We start from the raw sequence: 19,958 nt of genomic DNA, 5'->3' as shown, positions 1-19,958 counted from the left end.
TAGGATGGTTGGAGAAAGAAGCTGAAAGATATTCACAAATTATGTCAATTTATTCACCTGATTACTGGGAATCTCCTCTGCCATAGATGTTTGTTTTTTGAGATGGAGTCTCTCTCTGTCGCCCAGGCTGGAGTGCAGTGGCACCATCTCAGCTCACTGCAACCTCTGTTTCCCGGTTCAAGTGATTCTCCTGCCTCAGCCTCCCGAGTAGTTGGGACTACAGGTACGTGCCACCACGCCCAGCTAATTTTTTTGTATTTTTAATAGAGATGGGATTTCACCATGTTAGCCAAGATGGTCTATATCTCCCTGACCCCATGATCCACCCACCTCGGCCTCTCAAAGTGATGGGATTACAGGCGTGAGCCACCACGCCCAGCCCATAGATGTTTTTATTAGTTTTTATTTTTTTAGTACAGATGAGGTCTCACTGTTGCCCAGGCTGGTCTCAAACTCCTGAGCTCAAGCAATCCTCTCGTCTCAGCCCCCAAAATGCTGAGATAAGCATGAGCCACCATGCCTGGCCTATTAAAAAACTTTTAATTGTAAATTGACAAGTTATAATTGCATGCAATTATGGGGTTCAAAGTGATTTTTTTTTTTTTTTTTGGAGAGATGGAGTGTTACTCTGTAGCCCAGGCTGGAATGCATTGGTGTGATCTTGGCTCATTGCAACCTCTGCCTCCTGGGTTCAAGCCATTCTCCTGCCCTCAGCCTCCTCAGTAGCTGGGATTACAGGTGTGTGCCACCACGCCCGGCTAATTTTTTTGGTATTTTTAGTAGAGATGGGGTTTCACCATGTTAGGCTGCTCTCGAACTCCTCACCTGGTGATCCAACTGCCTCAGCCTTCCAAAGTGCTGGGATTACAGGTGTGAGCCACCACGCCTGGCCCAAAGTGATATTTATGAATATAATGTGGAATAATTAAATCAAGCTAATTAATATGTTCATTACCTTTAATACTTATTTTTTTTACGGTGAGAACATTTGAACTTAACTCTCAGTGATTTTGAAATGTACAATAGGTTATTTTGCTATATTCACTCTGCAATGCAATATATCTAAAGAAAAAAGAAATATTTCTTTTAATTGAGGCTTTGTTTTCTTTAACCATCATCTCCTCATTCCTCCTGCACCACCCCCCAACCTTCACACCCTGGTAACTACCATTCAATTCTGTGCTTCTTTGCATTTGAGTGTTTTATATTCTACATATAGTGAGAACATGCACTCTTCATCTGTGTCTGGCTTATTTAGTTTAGCATGTTTTTAACTTCCATCCATATTGCCACAAATGCAACTTTTTTAACTGAATAGTATTCCATCATGTGTAATATCATATTTTATCTATTCCTCTGATGGACACTTAGACTGATTCCATAACTTTCCTACTGTGAACAGTGCTGCAGTGAACATGGGAATGCAGACATCTCTTCAATGTATTGATTTCAAGTATTTTGAGTAAATATTCAGAAGTGGGAATGATGAATCATATGTAATTCTATGTTAATTTTTTGAGAAATCTCTATACAGTTTTCCATAATGGCTGTACTAATTTATATTTCCACCAACAGTGTACAAGGGTTCCCTTTTCTATACATTCTCATTAATACTCATTATCTTTCATCTTTTGAATAGCCATTCTGACACGTGTATGGCAATATTTCATTGTGGTTTTAATTTGCATTTCTCTAGTATTAGAAATATTGAGCATTTTTGCATATATCTGTTGGCCATTTGTAGATCTTCTTTGGATAAATGTCTGTTCAGTTCCCTTACCTATTTTTAAATCTGATTTGTTTTCTTTCTATAGAATTGACTCTAATACATTTTACATATTGACCCCTAATCAGATGCATGGCTTGCAGGTATTTTTTCCTGATCTTTAGGGTGTCTCTTTACTCTGTTTCCTTTGTTGTCTGGAGGATTTGTATTTTTAGGTAATCCTGTTTGTCTCTTTTTGCTTTTATTGAGTGTGCTTTTGGGGTCAAATCTAAAAAATCATTGCCCAGACCGGTGTCTTGTAGTTTTTCCAGAATGTTTTCCCCTAGTAGTTTTATAGTGTCAGGTCTTATGTTTAAGTCTTTAATCCATTTTGAAGTAATTTTTACATATGGTGCGAGATAAGGGTCTAATCTCATTCTTCTGCATATGGATACCCTTTCTTTTTTTTTTCAACAGAATTCATGAAAGACTGTCCTTTTCCTGTATTCATGGCACCTTTCTTGAAAATCAGTTGTCCATATGTGCATGGATTTATTTCCAGGCTATTTTTCCCCATTAGTCAATGAGTCTATTTTTAGGCCAGTACCATGCTGCTTTATGATTGCTTTATGATTGCTTCAGGTGGTATGATGCATCCAGTTTTTTTTCCCTCATGATTCCCTTGGCTATTTGGGGTTTTTGTGGTTCTGTATGAATTTTAGAATTTTTCTTTTCCATGAAAAATGACACTGAAATTTTGATAGGGATTGCATTGAATCTGTAGATCACTTCAGGTATTATGGATATTTAAACAATATCAATTCTTCCAATCCATAAACATGGGATATTTTTCCATTTATTTGTGTGTTTTTCAATTTATTTTATTAACATTTTATAGTTTTTAGTGTGCAGGTCTCTATCTCCTTGATTAAATTTATTTCTAAATTATTTGTATGGCTATTATAAATAGGATTGTTCTCTTTTGGGATGTTCATTGTTAGTGTACATAAAGACCTCCAATTTTTGTATGTTGATTTTGTATTCTACAACTTTAGTATTTTCTTAAATTAACTCTAAGAGTTTTTGGTGAAATCTTTATAGTTTTTCTATATATAAGCTCTTGTCATCAAACAGTAATATCACTACTTCCTTTCCTATTTCAATGCCTTTTATTTCTTTCTCTTGTCTAATTGCTTTGGCAAGGACTTCCCACACTACATTGAATAGAAATAATGAGAGTAGGCATTCTTGCCTTTTTGACATCGTAGAGAAAAGGGTTTCAGTTTTTCACTGTTGAGTATGTTTACTGTGGGCTTATCATATATGGCCTTTATTGTGTTGAGGTATATTCCTTCTATATCTAATGTACTGAGAGTGTTTAATCACAAAAGATGTTGACTTTTTTTGAAAGTCACTGGTTTTATTGATTCTATTTTTTTATTATATTTTAAGTTGTAGGGTACATGTGCACAACATGCAGGTTTGATACATAGGCATACATGGGCCATGTTGATTTGCTGCGCCCATCAACTCATCATTTACATTAGGTATTTCTCCTAATGCTATTGCTCCCTCAGGCCCCCGCCCCATGACAGGCCCCAGTGTGTGATGTTCCCCACCCTGTGTCCAAGTGATCTCATTGTTCAATTCCCACCTATGAGTGAGAACATGCAGTGTTTGGTTTTCTGTCCTTCTGATAGTTTGCTGAGAATGAAGGTTTCCAGCTTCATCCATGCCCCTGCAAAGGACATGAACTCATCCTTTTTATGGCTGCATTGTATTCCATGGTGTATATGTGCCACATTTTCTTAATCCACTCTATCATTGATGGACATTTGGGTTGGTTCCAAGTCTTTGCTATTGTGAATAGTGCCTCAGTATACGTGTGCATATGTCTTTATAGTAGCATGATTTATAATCCTTTGAGTATATACCCAGTAATGGGATGGCTGGGTCAAATGGTAATTCTAGTTCTAGATACTTGAGGAAATGCCACACTGTCTTCCACAATGGTTTTAATAATTTACACTCCCACCAACAGTGTAAAAGTGTTCCTATTTCTCCACATCCTCTCCAGCATCTGTTGTTTCCTGACTTTTTAATGATTGTCATTCTAACTGGTGTGAGATGGTATCTCATTGTGATTTTGATTTGCATTTCTCTGATGACCGGTGATGAGCGTTTTTTGATATGTCTGTTGGCTGCATAGATGTCTTCTTTTGAGAAGTGTCTGTTCATATCCTTTGCCCACTTTTTGATGGGGCTGTTTCCTTGTAAATTTGTTTGAGTTCTTTGTAGATTCTGGATATTAGCCCTTTGTCAGATGAGTAGATTGCAAAAGTTTTCTCCCATTCTGTACGTTTCCTGTTCACTCTGATGGTAGTTTCTTTTGCTGTGCAGAAGTTCTTTAGTTTAATTAGATCGCATTTGTCTATTTTGGCTTTTGTTGCTATTGCTTTTGGTGTTTGAGTCATGAAGTCCTTGCCCGTGCCTATGTCCTGAATGGTATTGCCTAGGTTTTCTTCTAGGGTTTTTATGGTTTTAGATCTAACATTTTAGTCTTTAATCCATCTTGAATTAATTTTTGTATAAGGTGTAAGGAAGGGATCCAGTTTCAGCTTTCTACACATGGCTAGCCAGTTTTCCCAGCACCATTTATTAAATAGGGAATCCTTTCCCCATTGCTTGTTTTTGTCAGATTGGTCAAAGGTCAGATGATTATAGATGGGTGGTGTTATTTCTGAGGCCTCTGTTCTGTTCCCTTGGTCTGTACCTCTGTTTTGGTACCAGTATCATGCTGTTTTGGTTACTGTAGCCTTGTAGTATAATTTGAAGTCAGGTAGCGTGATGTCTCCAGCTTTGTTCTTTTGGCTTAGGATTGTCTTGGCAATGCAGGCGCTTTTTTGGTTCCATATGAACTTTAAAGTAATTTTTTCCAATTCTGTGAAGAAAGTCATTGGTATCTTGATGGGGATGGCATTGAATATATAAATAACTTTGGGCAGTATGGCCATTTTCACAATATTGATTCTTCCTATCCATGAGCATGGAATGTTCTTCCATTTGTTTGTGTCCTCTTTTATTTCGTTGAGCAGTGATTTCTAGTTCTCCTTGAAGAGGTCCTTCACATCCCTTGTAAGTTGGATTTCTAGGTATTTTATTCTCTTTGTAGCAATTGTGAATGGGAGTTTACTCATGATTTGGCTCTCTGTCTATTATTGGCATACAGGAATGGGTGTGATTTTTGAACATTGATTTTGTATGCTGAGATTTTGTTGAAGTTGCTTATCAGTTTAAGGAGATTTGGAGCTGAGACCATGGAGTTTACTAAATATACAATCATGTCATCTGCAAACAGGGACAATTTGACTTCCTCATTTCCTAATTGAATACCCTTTATTTCTTTCTCTTGCCTGATTGCCCTGGCCAGAAATTCCAATAATATGTTGAATAAGAGTGCTGAGAGGGCATCCCTGTCTTATGCTGGTTTTCTTTTTTATTTTATTTTATTTTATTTATTATTATTATTATACTTTAAGTTCTAGGGTAAATGTGCGCAACGTGCAGGTTTGTTACATATGTATACTTGTGCCATGTTGGTGTGCTGCACCCATCAACTCATCAGCACCCATGAACTCGTCATTTACATCAGGTATAACTCCCAATGCCATCCTTCCCCCCCACCCCCTCCCCATAATAGGCCCCGGTGTGTGATGTTCCCCTTCCCGAGTCCAAGTGATCTCATTGTTCAGTTCACACCTATGAGTGAGAACATGCAGTGTTTGGTTTTCTGTTCTTGCGATAGTTTGCTGAGAATGATGGTTTCCAGCTGCATCCATGTCCCTACAAAGGACACAATCTCATTCTTTTTTATGGCTGCATAGTATTCCCTGGTGTATATGTGCCACATTTTCTTAATCCAGTCTGTCACTGATGGACATTTGGGTTGATTCCAAGTCTTTGCTATTGTGAATAGTGCCACAAATCATGCTGCTATAAAGACACATGCACACGTATCTTTATGCTGGTTTTCAAAGGGAATGCTTCCAGTTTTTGCCCATTTGATACGGTATTGGCTATGGGTTTGTCATAAATAACCCTTATTACTTTGAGATACATTCCATCCATACCTAGTTTATTGAGTTTAGCATGAAGGGCTGTTGAATTTTGTTGAAGGCCTTTTCTTCATCTATTGAGATAATCATGTGGTTTTTGTTCTTGGTTCTGTTTATGTGATGGATTACGTTTATTGATTTGTGTATGTTGAACCAGCCTTGCATCCCAGGGATGAAGCTGACTAGGTCGAAGTGGATAAGCTTTTTGACGTGCTGCTGGATTCAGTTTGCCAGTATTGAGGATTTTCACATCAATGTTCATCAGGTATATTGGTCTAAAATTCTCGTTTTTGGTTGTGTCTCTGCCAGGCTTTGGTATCAGGATGATGTTGGCCTCATAAAATGAGTTAGGGAGGATTCCCTCTTTTTCTATTGATTGGAATAGTTTCAGAAGGAATGTTACCAGCTCCTCTTCGTACCTCTGGTGGAATTCAGCTGTGACTCCATCTGGTCCTGGACTTTTGGTTGGTAGGCTGTTAATTATTGCCTCAATTTCAGACCCTGTTATTGGTCTATTCAGTGATTCAACTTCTTCCTGCTTTAGGCTTGGGAGGGTGTATGTGTCCAGGAATTTATCCATTTCTTCTAGATTTTCTAGTTTATTTGCATAGAGGTATTTATATATTCTGTGATGGTAGTTTCTATTTCTGTGGTATCAGTGGTGATATCCTCTTTATCATTTTTTATTGAGTCTATTTGATTCCTCTCTCTTTTCTTCTTTATTAGTCTTGCTAGTGGTCTATCCATTTTGTTGATCTTTTCAAAAACCGGCTCCTGGATTCATTGATTTTTTGAAGGGTTTTTGTCTCTATCTCCTTCAGTTCTGCTTTGATAATAGTTATTTCTTACCTTCTGCTAGCTTTTGAATTTGTTTGCTCTTGCTTCTCTAGTTCTTTTAATTGTGATGTTAGGGTGTCACTTTTAGATCTTTCCTGCTTTCTCTTGTGGGCATTTAGTGCTATAAATTTCCCTTTACACACTGCTTTAAATGTGTCCCAAAGATTCCAGTATGTTGTGTATTTGTTCTCCTTGGTTTCAAAGAACATCTTTATTTCTGCCTTCATTTCATTATTTACCCAGTTGTCATTCAGGAGCAAGTTGTTCAGTTTCCATGTAGTCGTGTGGTTTTGAGTGAGTTTCTTAATCCTGAGTTCCAATTAGATTGCACTGTGTTGTGAGAGACAGTTTGTTGTGACTTCTGTTCTTTTACATTTGCTGAGGAGTGCTTTACTTCCAACTATGTGGTCAATTTTAGAATAAGTGCTATGTGGTGCTGAGAAAAATGTATATTCTGTTGATTTGGGGTGGAGAGTTCTGTAGATGTCTGTTAGGTCTGCTTGATGCAGATCTGAGTTCAGGTCCTGGCTATCCTTGTTAACCTTCTGTCTTGTTGATCTGTCTAATATTGACAGTGGGGTGTTAAAGTATTGCTTTATTATTGTGTGGGAGTCTAAGTCTCTTTGTAGGTCTTTAAGGACTTTGCTTTATGATTCTGGGTGCTCCTGTATTGAGTGCATATATATTTAGGATAGTTATCTCTTCTTGTTAAATTGATCCCTTTACCATTAGGTAATGGCCTTGTCTCTTTTGATCTTTGTTGGCTTAAAGTCTGTTACATCAGAGACTAGGATTGCAACCCCTGCCTTTTTTTTTTTTTTTTTTTTGCCTTCCATTTGCTTGGTAGATCTTCCTCCATCCCTGTATTTTGAGCCTATGTGCATCTTTGTATGTGAGATGGGTCTCCTGAATACAGCACACTGATGGGTCTTGACTCTTTATCCAATTTGCCAGTCTGTCTTTTAATTGGGGCATATAGCCCATTTACATTTAAGGTTAATATTGTTATGTGAATTTGATCCGGTCATTATGATGGTTGCTGGTTATTTTGCCCATTAATTGATGCAGTTTCTTCATAACATCGATGGTCTTTACAATTTGGCATGTTTTTGCAGTGGCTGGTACTGGTTGTTTCTTTCCATGTTTAGTGCTTCCTTCAGGAGCTCTTGTATGGCAGGCCTGGTGGTGACAAAATCTCTCAGCATTTGCTTGTCTGTAAAGGATTTTATTTCTCCTTCACTTATGAAACTTAGTTTGGCTGGACATGAAATTATGGGTTGAATATTCTTTTCTTTAAGATGGTTGAATATTGGCCCCCACTCTCTTCTGGATTGTTGGGTTTCTGCTGAGAGATCCACTGTTAGTCAGATGGGCTTCCCTTTGTGAGTAACTCGACCTTTCTCTCTAGGTGTGCTTAACACTTCTTCCTTCATTTCAACCTTGGTGAATCTGGCAATTATGTGTCTTGGGATTGCTCTTCTTGAGGAGTATCCTTGTGGTGTTCTCTGTATTTCCTGAATTTGAATGTTGGCCTGCCTTGGTAGGTTCGGTAAGTTCTTGTGGATAATATCCTGAAGAGTGCTCTCCAACTTGGTTCCATTCTCCCCATCACTTTCATGTACATCAATCAAATGTAGATTTGATGTTTTCACATAGTCCCATATTTCTTGGAGGCTTTGTTTGTTTATTTTTACTTTTTTTTTCTAAACTTCTCTTCTCACTTCATTTCATTAATTTGACCTCCAATCACTGATACCCTTTCTTCCACTTGATCAAATCGGCTGTTGAAGCTTGTGCATGTGTCATGAAGTTCTTGTGCCATGGTTTTCAGCTCCATCAGGTCATTTAAGGTTTTCTCTACACTGTTTATTCTAATTAGCCATTCATCTAATCTTTTTTCAAGGTTTTTAGCTTCCTTGGGATAGATTTCAACATCCTCCTTTAGCTCAGAGAAGTTTGTTATTACCGATCTTCTGAAGCCTACTTCTGTCAGGTCGTTAAAGTCATTCTCTGTCCAGCTCTGTTCCATTGCTGGTGAGGAGATGTGACCCTTTGGAGGAGAAGAGGTGCTCTGATTTTTAGAATTTTCAGCTTTTCTGCTCTGGTTTCTCCCCATCTTTGTTGTTTTATCTACCTTTGGTCTTTGATGTTGGTGACCTACAGATGGAGTTTTGGTGTAGATGGCCTTTTTGTTGATGCTATTCCTATCTGTTTGTTAGTTTTCCTTCTAACAGGTCCCTCAGCTGGAGGTCTGTTGGAATTTGCTGGAGTTCCACTCCAGGCCCTATTTGCCTGGGTATCACCAGCAGAGGCTGCAGAACAGCAAAGATTGCAGAACAGCAAATATTGCTGCCTGGTCCTTCCTCTGGAAGCTTTGTCCAAGAGGGGCAGCCACCCATATGACATGTCTGTTGGTCCCTACTGGGAGGTGTCTCCCAGTTAGGGTACACGGGGTCAGGGACGCACTTGAGGAGACAGTCTGTCCATTCTCAGGGCTCAAACGCCATGCTGGGAGAACCACTGCTCTCTTCCGAGCTGTCAGACAGGGACATTTAAGTCTGCAAAAGTTGTCTGCTGCATTTTGTTCAGCTATGCTCTGCCCACAGAGGTGGAGTCTAGAGGCAGTAGGCCTTGTTGAGCTGCGGTGCACTCCACCCAGTTCGAGCTTCCTGGCGACTTTACCTACTCAAGCCTCAGCAATGGCAGACGCCCCTCCCCCGACCAGGGTGCCGTCTTGCAGATCCATCTCAGACTGCTGTGCTAGCAGTGAGCAAGGCTTCGTGGGCATGGCACAGGGGAGAATCAGGCACAGGAGAGCCTTGCACAAGCCAGGCACGGGAGAGAATCACCTTGTCTGCCGGTTGCTAAGACCTTGGGAAAAGCACAGTATTTGGGCGGGAGTGTCCTGTTTTTCCAGGTAGTCTGTCATGGGTTTCCTTGGCTAGGAAAGGGAAATCCCCTGACACCTTGCGCTTCCCAGGTGAGGCAATGCCCCGCTCTGCTTCAGCTCGCCCTCTGTGGGCTGCACCCGCTGTCCAACCAGTCCCATTGAGATGAACTGCGTACCTCAGTTGGAAATGCAGAAATCACCCGTCTTCTGCATTGATCACGCTGGGAGCTGCAGACCAGAGCTGTTCCTATTTGGCCATCTTGGAACATCTAATATGTTGAATTTTGTCAAATGTTCTTTCTATATCTAATGAGATGACCATATGGTTTTTGTCTTTTATTCTGTTAACATGATGTATCACTTATAGATCTGTGTATGTTGAAACATCGTTGTATCCCTGGGGTAAATCCCCCTTGATCATGGTAAATTATTTTAATATGTTGTTGAAATTAGCTAATATTTTGTTGAGGATTTTTACATCGATATATATCAAAGACATTGACCTGCAGTTTTTTTTAATGTGTTTTTTCCTTGTAGTGTCCTCTGGTTTCATTATCAGGGTAATGCTGGCCTCATAAAAAGAGTTTGGAAGTATTCCTACATCTTCTACTTTTTGCAAGGATTTGTGAAGAGTTGGTATCAGTTTGTTAAGTATTTAGTAGGATTCTGCATTAAAGCCATCACGTCCTGGGATTTTCTATGATGGAAGACTTTTAATTACTGATTCAATCTGCTGCTCATTATTGGTCCGTTTAGATTTTCTATGTCTTCCTGGTTCTGTCCTGGTATATGTGTTTAGAAATTTGTTTTCTGAGTTATCCAATTTATTGGAATGTAATTGTTTATAAGTCTCTCATGATCTTTTTTGTTTTGGTGTTATTAGTTGCAATGTCTTTTTCAGTTCTCATTTTGAGTTCTTTTCCTTAGTCAATTATTCTTTTCAAAAAAAATTTATTTTCACTGATCTTTTGTATTCTTTCAGTCTCTTTCATTTATGCTCTAATCTCTTTGTTTCCTTCTGCTGACATTGGGCTTAGTTCTTTTTTATTTCCTTGAGGCATAACATTGTTTCTTTGATATCTTTTTTGATGTTTATTGCTATGAATTTTTTGCTTAGCACTGCTTTTGCACATCCCATAAGTTTTAGTATGTTGTGTTTACATTTTTCTTATTGATTTCTAGTTTCTTACCATTGTGGTCAGAAAAGGTGCTTAATATTATTTTTAACCTTCTTAAATTTGCTAAGGCTTGTTTTTTGGCTTAACATATGATCTACCCTGGAGAATGTTCCATGTGCAGTTGAGAACAATGTGTATTCTGTTGCCATTGGAGGGGATGTTCTGTATGTCACTGTTAGGTTCATTTGGTCTAAAGGATTTTTCAAATCCAATGTTTTCCTGTTTTCTGTCTGGATGTGTCCATTATTGAAGTTTCATACTATTACTGTGCTGTAATCTCTCTCTCACTTCAGATCCTTTAATAGTTTTATATATTTAGGTGTTCTGATGTTGTGTACATATACATTTACAATTATTTTGTCTTCCTGATGAATTGACCCCCTTGTAGAATGTTGTCTTTATCTTTTTACAGTTTTTTATTTAAAGTCTAGTTTGTCTGCTAAGTAGAGCTACCCCTGTTCTTTGTGGTTTCTATTTGCATGAAATGTTTTTTCATCTTTTTACTTTCAGCTTATGTGTGTCCTTAAAACTGATATGAATTCCTTGAATGCAGCGTATATTTGGGTCTTGTTGTTTGTCTATTCAGTCATTATGACTTTTTATTGGATAATTTTATCTATTTATTTTCAAGAAAATGATAGGTAAGAACTTATTACTGCCATTTTGTTAATTGTTTTCTGGTTGTTTTGTAGACTTTTTTCTTTTTTACTCTCTTGCTGACTTCGTAGTGTGATTATTTTTTGGAGTGGCATGCTTTAAATCCTTTATATTTTTGTTTTGTGCATCTAATATAGATTTTTGCTTTGTGGTTGACATGCTTTGGATATTTTTTGATAAGCCATCAGTTGAAATACAAATATTTTCACACTGTGCCCATTCTGAGAGGTCTACCCTCATACTTCTCCAGACCTTGCTGTCACCAATCTTCTAATCTTGTTCTTTCTAAATCCCTGATCATCAGGCCCAAGTGTTAACAAATCCCCATAAATCAATATAGACACATTCTTTTGTCCACCTTCTGAGGCAAAGTGATCAAACGAACTGGCTGAAGTTTTGCCCATTGAGATAAATTTCTATTACTACTGCCCTTCATTGCCAATCCTCTCAAGAGGGATTATAATGCTATAGCCACTCACTTCTGGTGGGTACTAGTATACTATATAGAAACATCTATAAACCAATACTGACTTTTTTCCTTCTCAGTTAGTCATAGGAACTCCCATGGGGCCATAAGTGTGGATTGAAAAAAAAAAAGAAAAAAAAAAGAAAAAAAAATATGAGGGAATGCAACAGAAGTATCAAAGAAATCTGAGCCATCTAGTTATAGAACTTGAAAATAGATGGCTGCTGTATATATTCAAATTATGGCTCAGCAAATTAGGTAACACCCAGTTTTTTATAGACATCCCAGGTTGCATGCTCACTTGATATAGTTAGCATTTAGTCTATATCATTGCCTCATAGAAAAGATTGTTTCTCAAAACGAGGATAGTTATCTGCTGAAGGGAGTGTGAGTTTGCTTCAACCCTAGAAGCCTATGCTGTGATTTTTCATATTTTGTTTGTCAGAGACTCCATACGTCATTTCTATTTGCTACAGACATTTTATGTCTCGTTGGATCTGCTAATCATAAGTCCCAAGTAGAAGAGTAGCTTGTTCTGCAGTCTTGACTTGCTACAGAGCCCTTTATTGCTTTGGATGACACTCAAAGGTGGCACCCTTATGCAATACCCTTAAAGAAACATTTTGGACAATATACATTTAATAGAGTTTATTTGAGCAAAGAATGATTCATTAATCTGGTAGAACTCAGGAGAGGTTCAGAGTGCACCACCACAGCAGCATGGGCAGCGAGGTTTTATGTGGAGGGAAGACAAAGACATTGATTAGTTTCACATGGAAACAATCTCAGAGGTTAGTTGGCAGTTTCTGATTGGCTAAGTCTCTTGTTTCATTTTACTGTTTACATTGGGCTTTGGTCTGCTCACATAGAAACCTAAAGCATAGTGGCTGTCTCAGCCAAGTGGCCTATTAGAATTTTTTTAAAAACAGTTATTGGATAAGAGTAGAAGCCCCCTATCATCTCTTTCCCTTTCAAACTTGAACTTCATGGTGAAGTTTGTACCATTAGTGCAGCATGCTTTCTTTCTCAACCCTAGAACTTTGCATATACTGCTCCATGTATCTAGAGTACATTTTTATCCCTTTTCTGGTCCTTATGTGCTTTTTGACCTTAGATACTGCCTGCTAAGCAGCCTTTCCTGTCTTCCTAAGCCTGGGTTAGGTGTCCCTTCCTTGTGTTCCCACAGCCCACCTGACTTATTCTTATCACAGCATTTAGCATATTATGTTGAAATTCCTTGGTGGATTGTTTATATCAGTGTTTCTCAGCCCTTTTTATTATCACCCATCTAGAGTCTTTTTAGACATTTTGTTCCTAATCACCATTCCCCTCCTCTTTGAAAATTTAATGACCTGTATATGCTATATATTTTTGTACTCCATGTATATCTGTGTCCTATATGTTTCTTAAAAATATTTTCTTTTGGCCGGGTGCGGTGGCTCACGCCTGTAATCCTAGCACTTTGGGAGGCCGAGGCAGGCAGATCACGAGGTCAGGAGATCGAGACCATCCTGGCTAACACGGTGAAACCCCGTCTCTACTGAAAAATACAAAAAATTAGCCAGGCATGGTGGCGGGCGCCTGTAGTCCCAGCTACTCGGGAGGCTGAGGCAGGAGAATGGCGTGAACCCGGGAGGCGGAGCTTGCAGTGAGCCGAGATCGCGCCACTGCACTCCAGCTTGGGCGACAGAGCAAGACTCCCGTCTCAAAAAAAAAAAAAAAAAAAAAAAAAAAAAAAAAGATTTTCTTTCACCTCCACCAAGAGCCAACTTTCATCCGCTCTGTGGGTGGTATTACTTTCCCCCTCTCCGACGCCCCTTCTCGGGAATGCCTGGTCTCTAAGCACTCCTGAGACATACGTTGTGTCTTGTTCTTTGTTGACTTACCAGAGCTTAGCATGGTACTTATCTAGTAAAGACTCAATAAAAATGTTAACAAATGAGTTAGTAAATGAATGAATCAACTTTTAAAGGAGACCTAAGATCACAGATGAAAGCAGATTGGTATTCCTACCTTTTACCTTTGATTCCCCTTACAGAATTTGCTAGGCTATGATTTTTATGCCTTTAATTTTTTATACTTTTTCTTGTAAACTTTTTGAAGGCTAGAACCATTCCTCATCCATTTGTCAACCCCTTGGAGAAACATAAATCACAGGGCTTTGCACACAGAAGGTATTCAATGAATATTCATTGAAATATTCAAGTGAATAAGTTAAGACTTTCCAGAAAATCATTAGTTTTCAATTAAACCCTAAGGACGGGGTCAAAAAAGAAAGGTGAGTTAATGGGTGCAGCACACCAACATGGTACATGTATACATATGTAACAAACCTGCACGTTGTGCACATGTACCCTAGAACTTAAAATATAATAATAATAATAATAATAATAATAAAGAAAGGTGATTTCACTGGGACTTCGCTTCAAGGCTGTAAGAGATTTTTTTTTTCTGAGACGGAGTCTCGCTCTGTCACCCAGGCTGCAGTGCAGTGTGTGATCTCAGCTCACTGCAAGTTCTGCCCCCCAGGTTCACGTCATTCTCCTGCCTCAGCCTCCCGAGTAGCTGGGACTACAGGCGCCCGCCACCACGCCCTGCTTATTTTTTGTATTTTTAGTAGAGACGGGGTTTCACCGTGTTAACCTGACCTCGTGATTCACCTGCCTCAGCCTCCCAAAGTGCTGGGATTATAGGCATGTGCCACCATGCCCGGCCTGTAAGAGACTTTTCTATAAACCATTGCCTATTTGTTTGTTTCTTCCTCTATGCTCTCTTAGTATTATTTATTTGTGTTTACTGTATATCAAGCTACCAGACAGACTGAGAAATCCCCTAAGGCAAGAACCACTTTTTACCCAGTCTTGTATCTCCTGTGCCACACATGGTTTCAGACATCAAAGGAAATAGTGGAGTAGTAGAGGCATGTCCATATTTGAGTTCTCCCTTTGCCTTTGACCACTTGTGATCTTTGGCAAATTACTTAAATTATTGGTCTCTTTTATCATATGATAAATGGAAATAATAGTAACTATATCAAAGGAGTAGACATCCCACTGCTAAAGTGGAGTGTACATCCACACTCCTGGGTCTCTGGTCTATGCCAGACTAGGATAATAAAAGGGGACCTTTGGTAATACAGAGAAGAGTACACATTCTGTTAGCTGGGAAATGCAATTGATTATACTAAGAGGGGACAATCTTAGAATTAAAATGTTTGTTATAAATGCTTTATCAGCACTTAGTCGGTTGCGTGGGAGACTATGGCGTCCTCCTCGGTCCCACCAGCCACGGTACCGGCGGCGACAGCAGGCCCCGGCCCAGGTTTCGGCTTTGCCTCCAAAACCAAGAAGAAGCATTTTGTGCAGCAGAAGGTGAAGGTGTTCCGGGCGGCCGACCCGCTGATGGGTGTGTTCCTGTGGGGCGTAGCCCACTCGATCAATGAGCTCAGCCAGGTGCCTCTCCCAGTGATGCTACTGCCAGATGACTTTAAGGCCAGCTCCAAGATCAAGGTCAACAATCACCTTTTCCACAGGAAAAATCTACCCAGTCATTTCAAGTTCAAGGAGTATTGTCCCCAGGTCTTCAGGAACCTCCGTGATCGATTTGGCATTGATGACCAAGATTACTTGGTGTCCCTTACCCGAAACCCCCCCAGCAAAAGTGAAGGCAGTGGTGGTCGCTTCCTTATCTCCTACGATCGGACTCTGGTCATCAAAGAAGTATCCAGTGAGGACATTGCTGACATGCATAGCAACCTCTCCAACTATCACCAGTACATTGTGAAGTGCCATGGCAACACACTTCTGCCCCAGTTCCTGGGGATGTACCAAGTCAGTGTGGACAATGAAGACAGCTACATGCTTGTGATGCGCAATATGTTTAGCCACCGTCTTCCTGTGCACAGGAAGTATGACCTAAAGGGTTCCCTAGTGTCCCGGGAAGCCAGCGATAAGGAAAAGGTTAAAGAATTGCCCACCCTTAAGGATATGGACTTTCTCAACAAGAACCAGAAAGTATATATTGGTGAAGAAGAGAAGAAAATATTTCTGGAGAAGCTAAAGAGAGATGTGGAGTTTCTAGTGCAGCTGAAGATCATGGACTACAGCCTTCTGCTGGGCATCCACGACATCATTCGGGGCTCTGAACCAGAGGAGGAAGGGCCCGTGCGGGAGGATGAGTCAGAGGTGGATGGGGACTGCAGCCTGACTGGACCTCCTGCTCTGGTGGGCTCCTATGGCACCTCCCCAGAGGGTATCAGAGGCTACATCCATTCCCATCGGCCCCTGGGCCCAGGAGAGTTTGAGTCCTTCATTGATGTCTATGCCATCCGGAGTGCTGAAGGAGCCCCCCAGAAGGAGGTCTATTTCATGGGCCTCATTGATATCCTTACACAGTATGATGCCAAGAAGAAAGCAGCTCATGCAGCCAAAACTGTCAAGCATGGGGCTGGGGCAGTGATCTCTACTGTCCATCCGGAGCAGTATGCTAAGCGATTCCTGGATTTTATTACCAACATCTTTGCCTAAGAGACTGCCTGATTCTCTCTGATGTTCAAGGTGGTGGGGTTCTGAGACGCTTGGGGGAATTGTGGATATTCTAGCCACCACTTCTCTTATTCCTTTGCTAAATTCAGGCTGCAGGCTCCTTCCATCCAGATAACTCCATCCTGTTGAGTAGGCTGTTTCTGACCCTCAGAAATACATTGTCCCTTTTCCCCCTTTGCCCATTTTTCTTCCCTCTCCCTCCCCACAAGAAGTCTGCTTGTAGTATTAGAATGTCATTGTTGACTCTCTCCCAAGTGCCTTGATCTTTGTAATATCTCCTGTTGTTTCTATGATATAGGAGCTAGGGGAAGGGGGTTGTTTGTCATCTTCAGGACCTGACTGGACAGATGGACCTGGCTCAAGCAACTACTCTGGATGCACGTTGCTGTGTGGGATGAACTAAAAGTGTCTGAATTTTGCTGATAACTTTATAGAACTCACTATGGCATGCTTCCCTCCTGGTGGGCCCTAGGATGGATGACAGTCAGGATACTACAGATGTGGGTGCAGGCATGCACACACACGATGGAATATGGCCAGTCCTACCCAGGTGGGGTAAAGAGTGGGTCAGCAAACTGGCACCTCACAGAGGTGGGACCTAAGAGAACTCTTGTGATTATGCAGATAATTGGATTGGGTCTCTGTCAAAGATTGAGTAATCTCTTCCCTCACCTCAATTCCATCTCCACTCATCTCTACATCTGGGCACAGGAGCCCAGAGATGGCCAAAATCATTCAAGCCTGGGGGAAGGTGTTTGACTACTGCTGCTCTTCACCAGAACCTCACACCTCTCCTGGGACTGGAACCCTTCAGTGGGTTTGTGGCCAGTTTTGGAGGCTGGGATGATGGGCCAGGGTGTAAGATTCATTCTCCATGTTAAATTTCCTTTCATCCTGCCTAGCCATCCCCAAGGTTTATTTCCAGAAGAAAGGAATATCTCTACTTGGATCAATTCTGGTCATTTCAAGAGGATGGAGGCCTCAAGTGTGGGAACTTCCCCTACTCCCTGGATGTGTGTGCCTAGCACACTTCCTTCTCCCTCCCCTTTTTTCCAGTTGGATTTGTTTTTCTGTTCTCTTCTGTCCTGTCTTATACTGCAACTGTGTCTCCTAGGGGACAGATGGCCTTCTTTGTCATCTTCACTCTCCACCCCCAGAGAGGAGTCAGAGCCATAACTCAATCACTCAGCCCCTCCAAAGATAGTTGAGTTGATGTGTGATATTCTCATAATGTTGAGAACCCTGATGAGATATATTATCTTCCCCTCGCTACAATGCCTCTGGGGCCAAGGCACCCATTCTTCTTGGTATCCTCCATCCCTCTTGAGGCTTCCACTTTTTTTTTTTTTTTAAACATAAAGGTGGGCACCAGCAACTGGCCTGTGGTGATGCAAAGCTGCTTTGCTCTGTATCTGGCTGGACTGATCTGTCTCACAAGAAGCCATGAGGCCATAGGGAGAAGCTCTCTCTCCCCTTCATCTTCTGCTCCAAAGGTGGTAACAAGAGGCGTACCCATTGGGGTTGGAGCCCCCTTATAACATCTTCCTGTCAGAAGACTGATGGATCTTTTTCATTCCAACCATATCCCTTTCCCCCGATGAATGCAATAAAACTCGGACACCAGCAACCGTTGTTCTTTAGAAATGGGTTTTCTGATCGCATGGCTGATGTATTATGGGCAGTATGGATGTCTTCATTTGTTGCTTCTGTTTTTCATCTTTTTTTGTTTTATTAATAAAAAATTGTGTATTTGCTCCCATTACTATCATAATACAGGGAATAAATTATTCAATAAATAAATAAATAAATAAATAAATAAATAAATGCTTTATCATCAAACTGACCCATAAAGGACTGATTTCCTCCCGAGTCTGATTCTCCTACATTTAGACTCTCAGGATTTGGCTCAAGCTTTTTTCCTTTTTCATTATCCCCTCTGTTTGTCCATATCGATCCTCTCTCACTAAGCAAACAGGGGGGTCACTCACAGTTCCCTCCCCATTCCTATTTTTTCTGTATTTTGTTTATCCCATTTTTTTCCTGCTTAGAGGGCTCTTCACCTGATCCCATTTCCCCCTCAGTCCCTCACCCCCAACCTCTTCTCCCTACTCTAACTCCATTCCAGCTTGGCCAAAGTGCAAAGCAGAGAACTCAGAATGACCTGCTCTGGGGGAACAGAGTCAGAAAAGAAGTGGAACCCTAGGGGAAGAGATAAGAGATTAAAAGATGAATTGACAATACTTGAATGAAGAAAAGAAAAAGGTGGGATTTATGTTTGCTCGTATAAGAAGTGAGTACGGACTGACAGGTGACTAAGAGACAACCTTTCTTCTTCTTTCTTGGATTCTGTGAATGAACTTAACTCTCAGATAGTAAGGTTTGTTGTTTGTTTGTAATGGATTCTTCCTGCTCTTACATATGGTAAGGGCATAGGGTGATGAATACTAAATGAGATAACATCAGTTAGGAATTGTGGTCAGTTTAAAAAAGATAAGTAGGCATTCATTTTTATATTGTACAATAAGAAAAGGAGGGCTGGGCGCAGTGGCTCACGCCTGTAATCCCAGCACTTTGGGAGGCCAAGGCTGGCGGATCACAAGGTCAGGAGATTGAGACCATCCTGGCTAATACGGTGAAACCCCGTCTCTGCTAAAAAAAAAAAAAAAAAAAATACAAAAAAGTTAGCCAGGCATGGTGGCGGGTGCCTGTAGTCCCAGCTACTTTGGAGGCTGAGGCAGGAGAATGGCATGAACCTGGGAGGTGGAGTTTGCAGTGAGCCGAGATCGTGCCACTGCACTCCAGCCTGGGTGACAGAGCGAGACTCCGTCTCAAAACACAAAAAACAAAAAAAAGGAGAAGTGGGCGGCAAAGACCTAGTATGGCTGCTTCATGTTGTCATTAGAGTCCCAGGCTGACTGTGGCTTCCTTATGCTACCATGATGCAGCAGGAGAAGGTCCATTAACATAGTCATGTTTCAGGCAACAGAAAGGAGGGTGGATCAAGGACTGAGTCTACATCCCTTCTAAGGAGTTTTCCCAGAAGCCCTGTATCCAACTCCTCCTAGCCCCATCTGAGCCACACAGCCACATCCACAAAGGAGGCTGAGGAATACAGTCTTTTAGCTGAATTCACTGTCATTTCTAATACAAAAAGCGTTAAGTCCTGGGTTCTGTTAAATGAGAAGCAGTTGTCTGTCTCTGCTGTTAATGCATTGAGCCAGACACAGGTAAGTGCTCAGTTGTAATTAATACTTAATTCTTGGGTACTTAATGCTTATTGAATAAATAAGCAAAGGGATGGAAACATTTCCCTACACACATCAGAATTAGAGATAGCCGGTAGTTCCTTATTTCATTTGAAAGCTTATAGGCTTTGCTTACATATTTGTAGCCACTCAATTTGAATCCTAAGTTCAGAAGACATAAAGGAGGCAGCTGCACACTGAAAAGAGCCTTGCTACTTGCTGCAGTATTGCATTTCTCTATCTGAGGGCAGGCAGAGCAATAGAATGAAAGTCTTAGGACTCTATTCTAGCCACTGTCCTTCATTTCATTTTTTTCCTGCT

The 19,958-nt window shown here is 40.6% G+C and overlaps 1 protein-coding gene across 3 annotated transcripts; it reads left to right on the top strand.

The window, feature by feature from the left end:
• The first annotated feature begins 15,083 nt into the window (after positions 1-15,083).
• LOC112621803 (phosphatidylinositol 5-phosphate 4-kinase type-2 gamma-like) lies at positions 15,084-18,185 on the top strand. Of its 3 annotated transcripts, none has more exons than XM_025381219.1 (2): positions 15,084-15,477; positions 15,622-18,185. In XM_025381219.1, exons 1-2 carry the CDS (start codon positions 15,109-15,111, stop codon positions 16,372-16,374), a joined length of 1,122 nt encoding a protein of 373 aa, XP_025237004.1. In that variant the 5' UTR covers positions 15,084-15,108; the 3' UTR covers positions 16,375-18,185. The 3 variants fall into 3 exon arrangements, with proteins under 3 accessions (XP_025237004.1, XP_025237002.1, XP_025237003.1); XM_025381218.1 differs by having other exon boundaries at positions 15,108-15,357; positions 15,412-18,185; XM_025381217.1 differs by having other exon boundaries at positions 15,090-18,185.
• The last annotated feature ends 1,773 nt before the right edge of the window (positions 18,186-19,958 follow it).

Source organism: Theropithecus gelada, chromosome 3 (assembly GCF_003255815.1).
Source record: "Theropithecus gelada isolate Dixy chromosome 3, Tgel_1.0, whole genome shotgun sequence".
Lineage (NCBI taxonomy): Eukaryota > Metazoa > Chordata > Mammalia > Primates > Cercopithecidae > Theropithecus > Theropithecus gelada.
Note: the sequence above shows the minus strand (reverse complement) of the source record. Positions and strands in the feature narration are given on the sequence as shown.

Bases quoted from the DNA above. Each gene is read 5' to 3' on its own strand.
- LOC112621803 (XM_025381217.1), top strand. From the start codon at position 15,109: ATGGCGTCCTCCTCGGTCCCACCAGCCACGGTACCGGCGGCGACAGCA.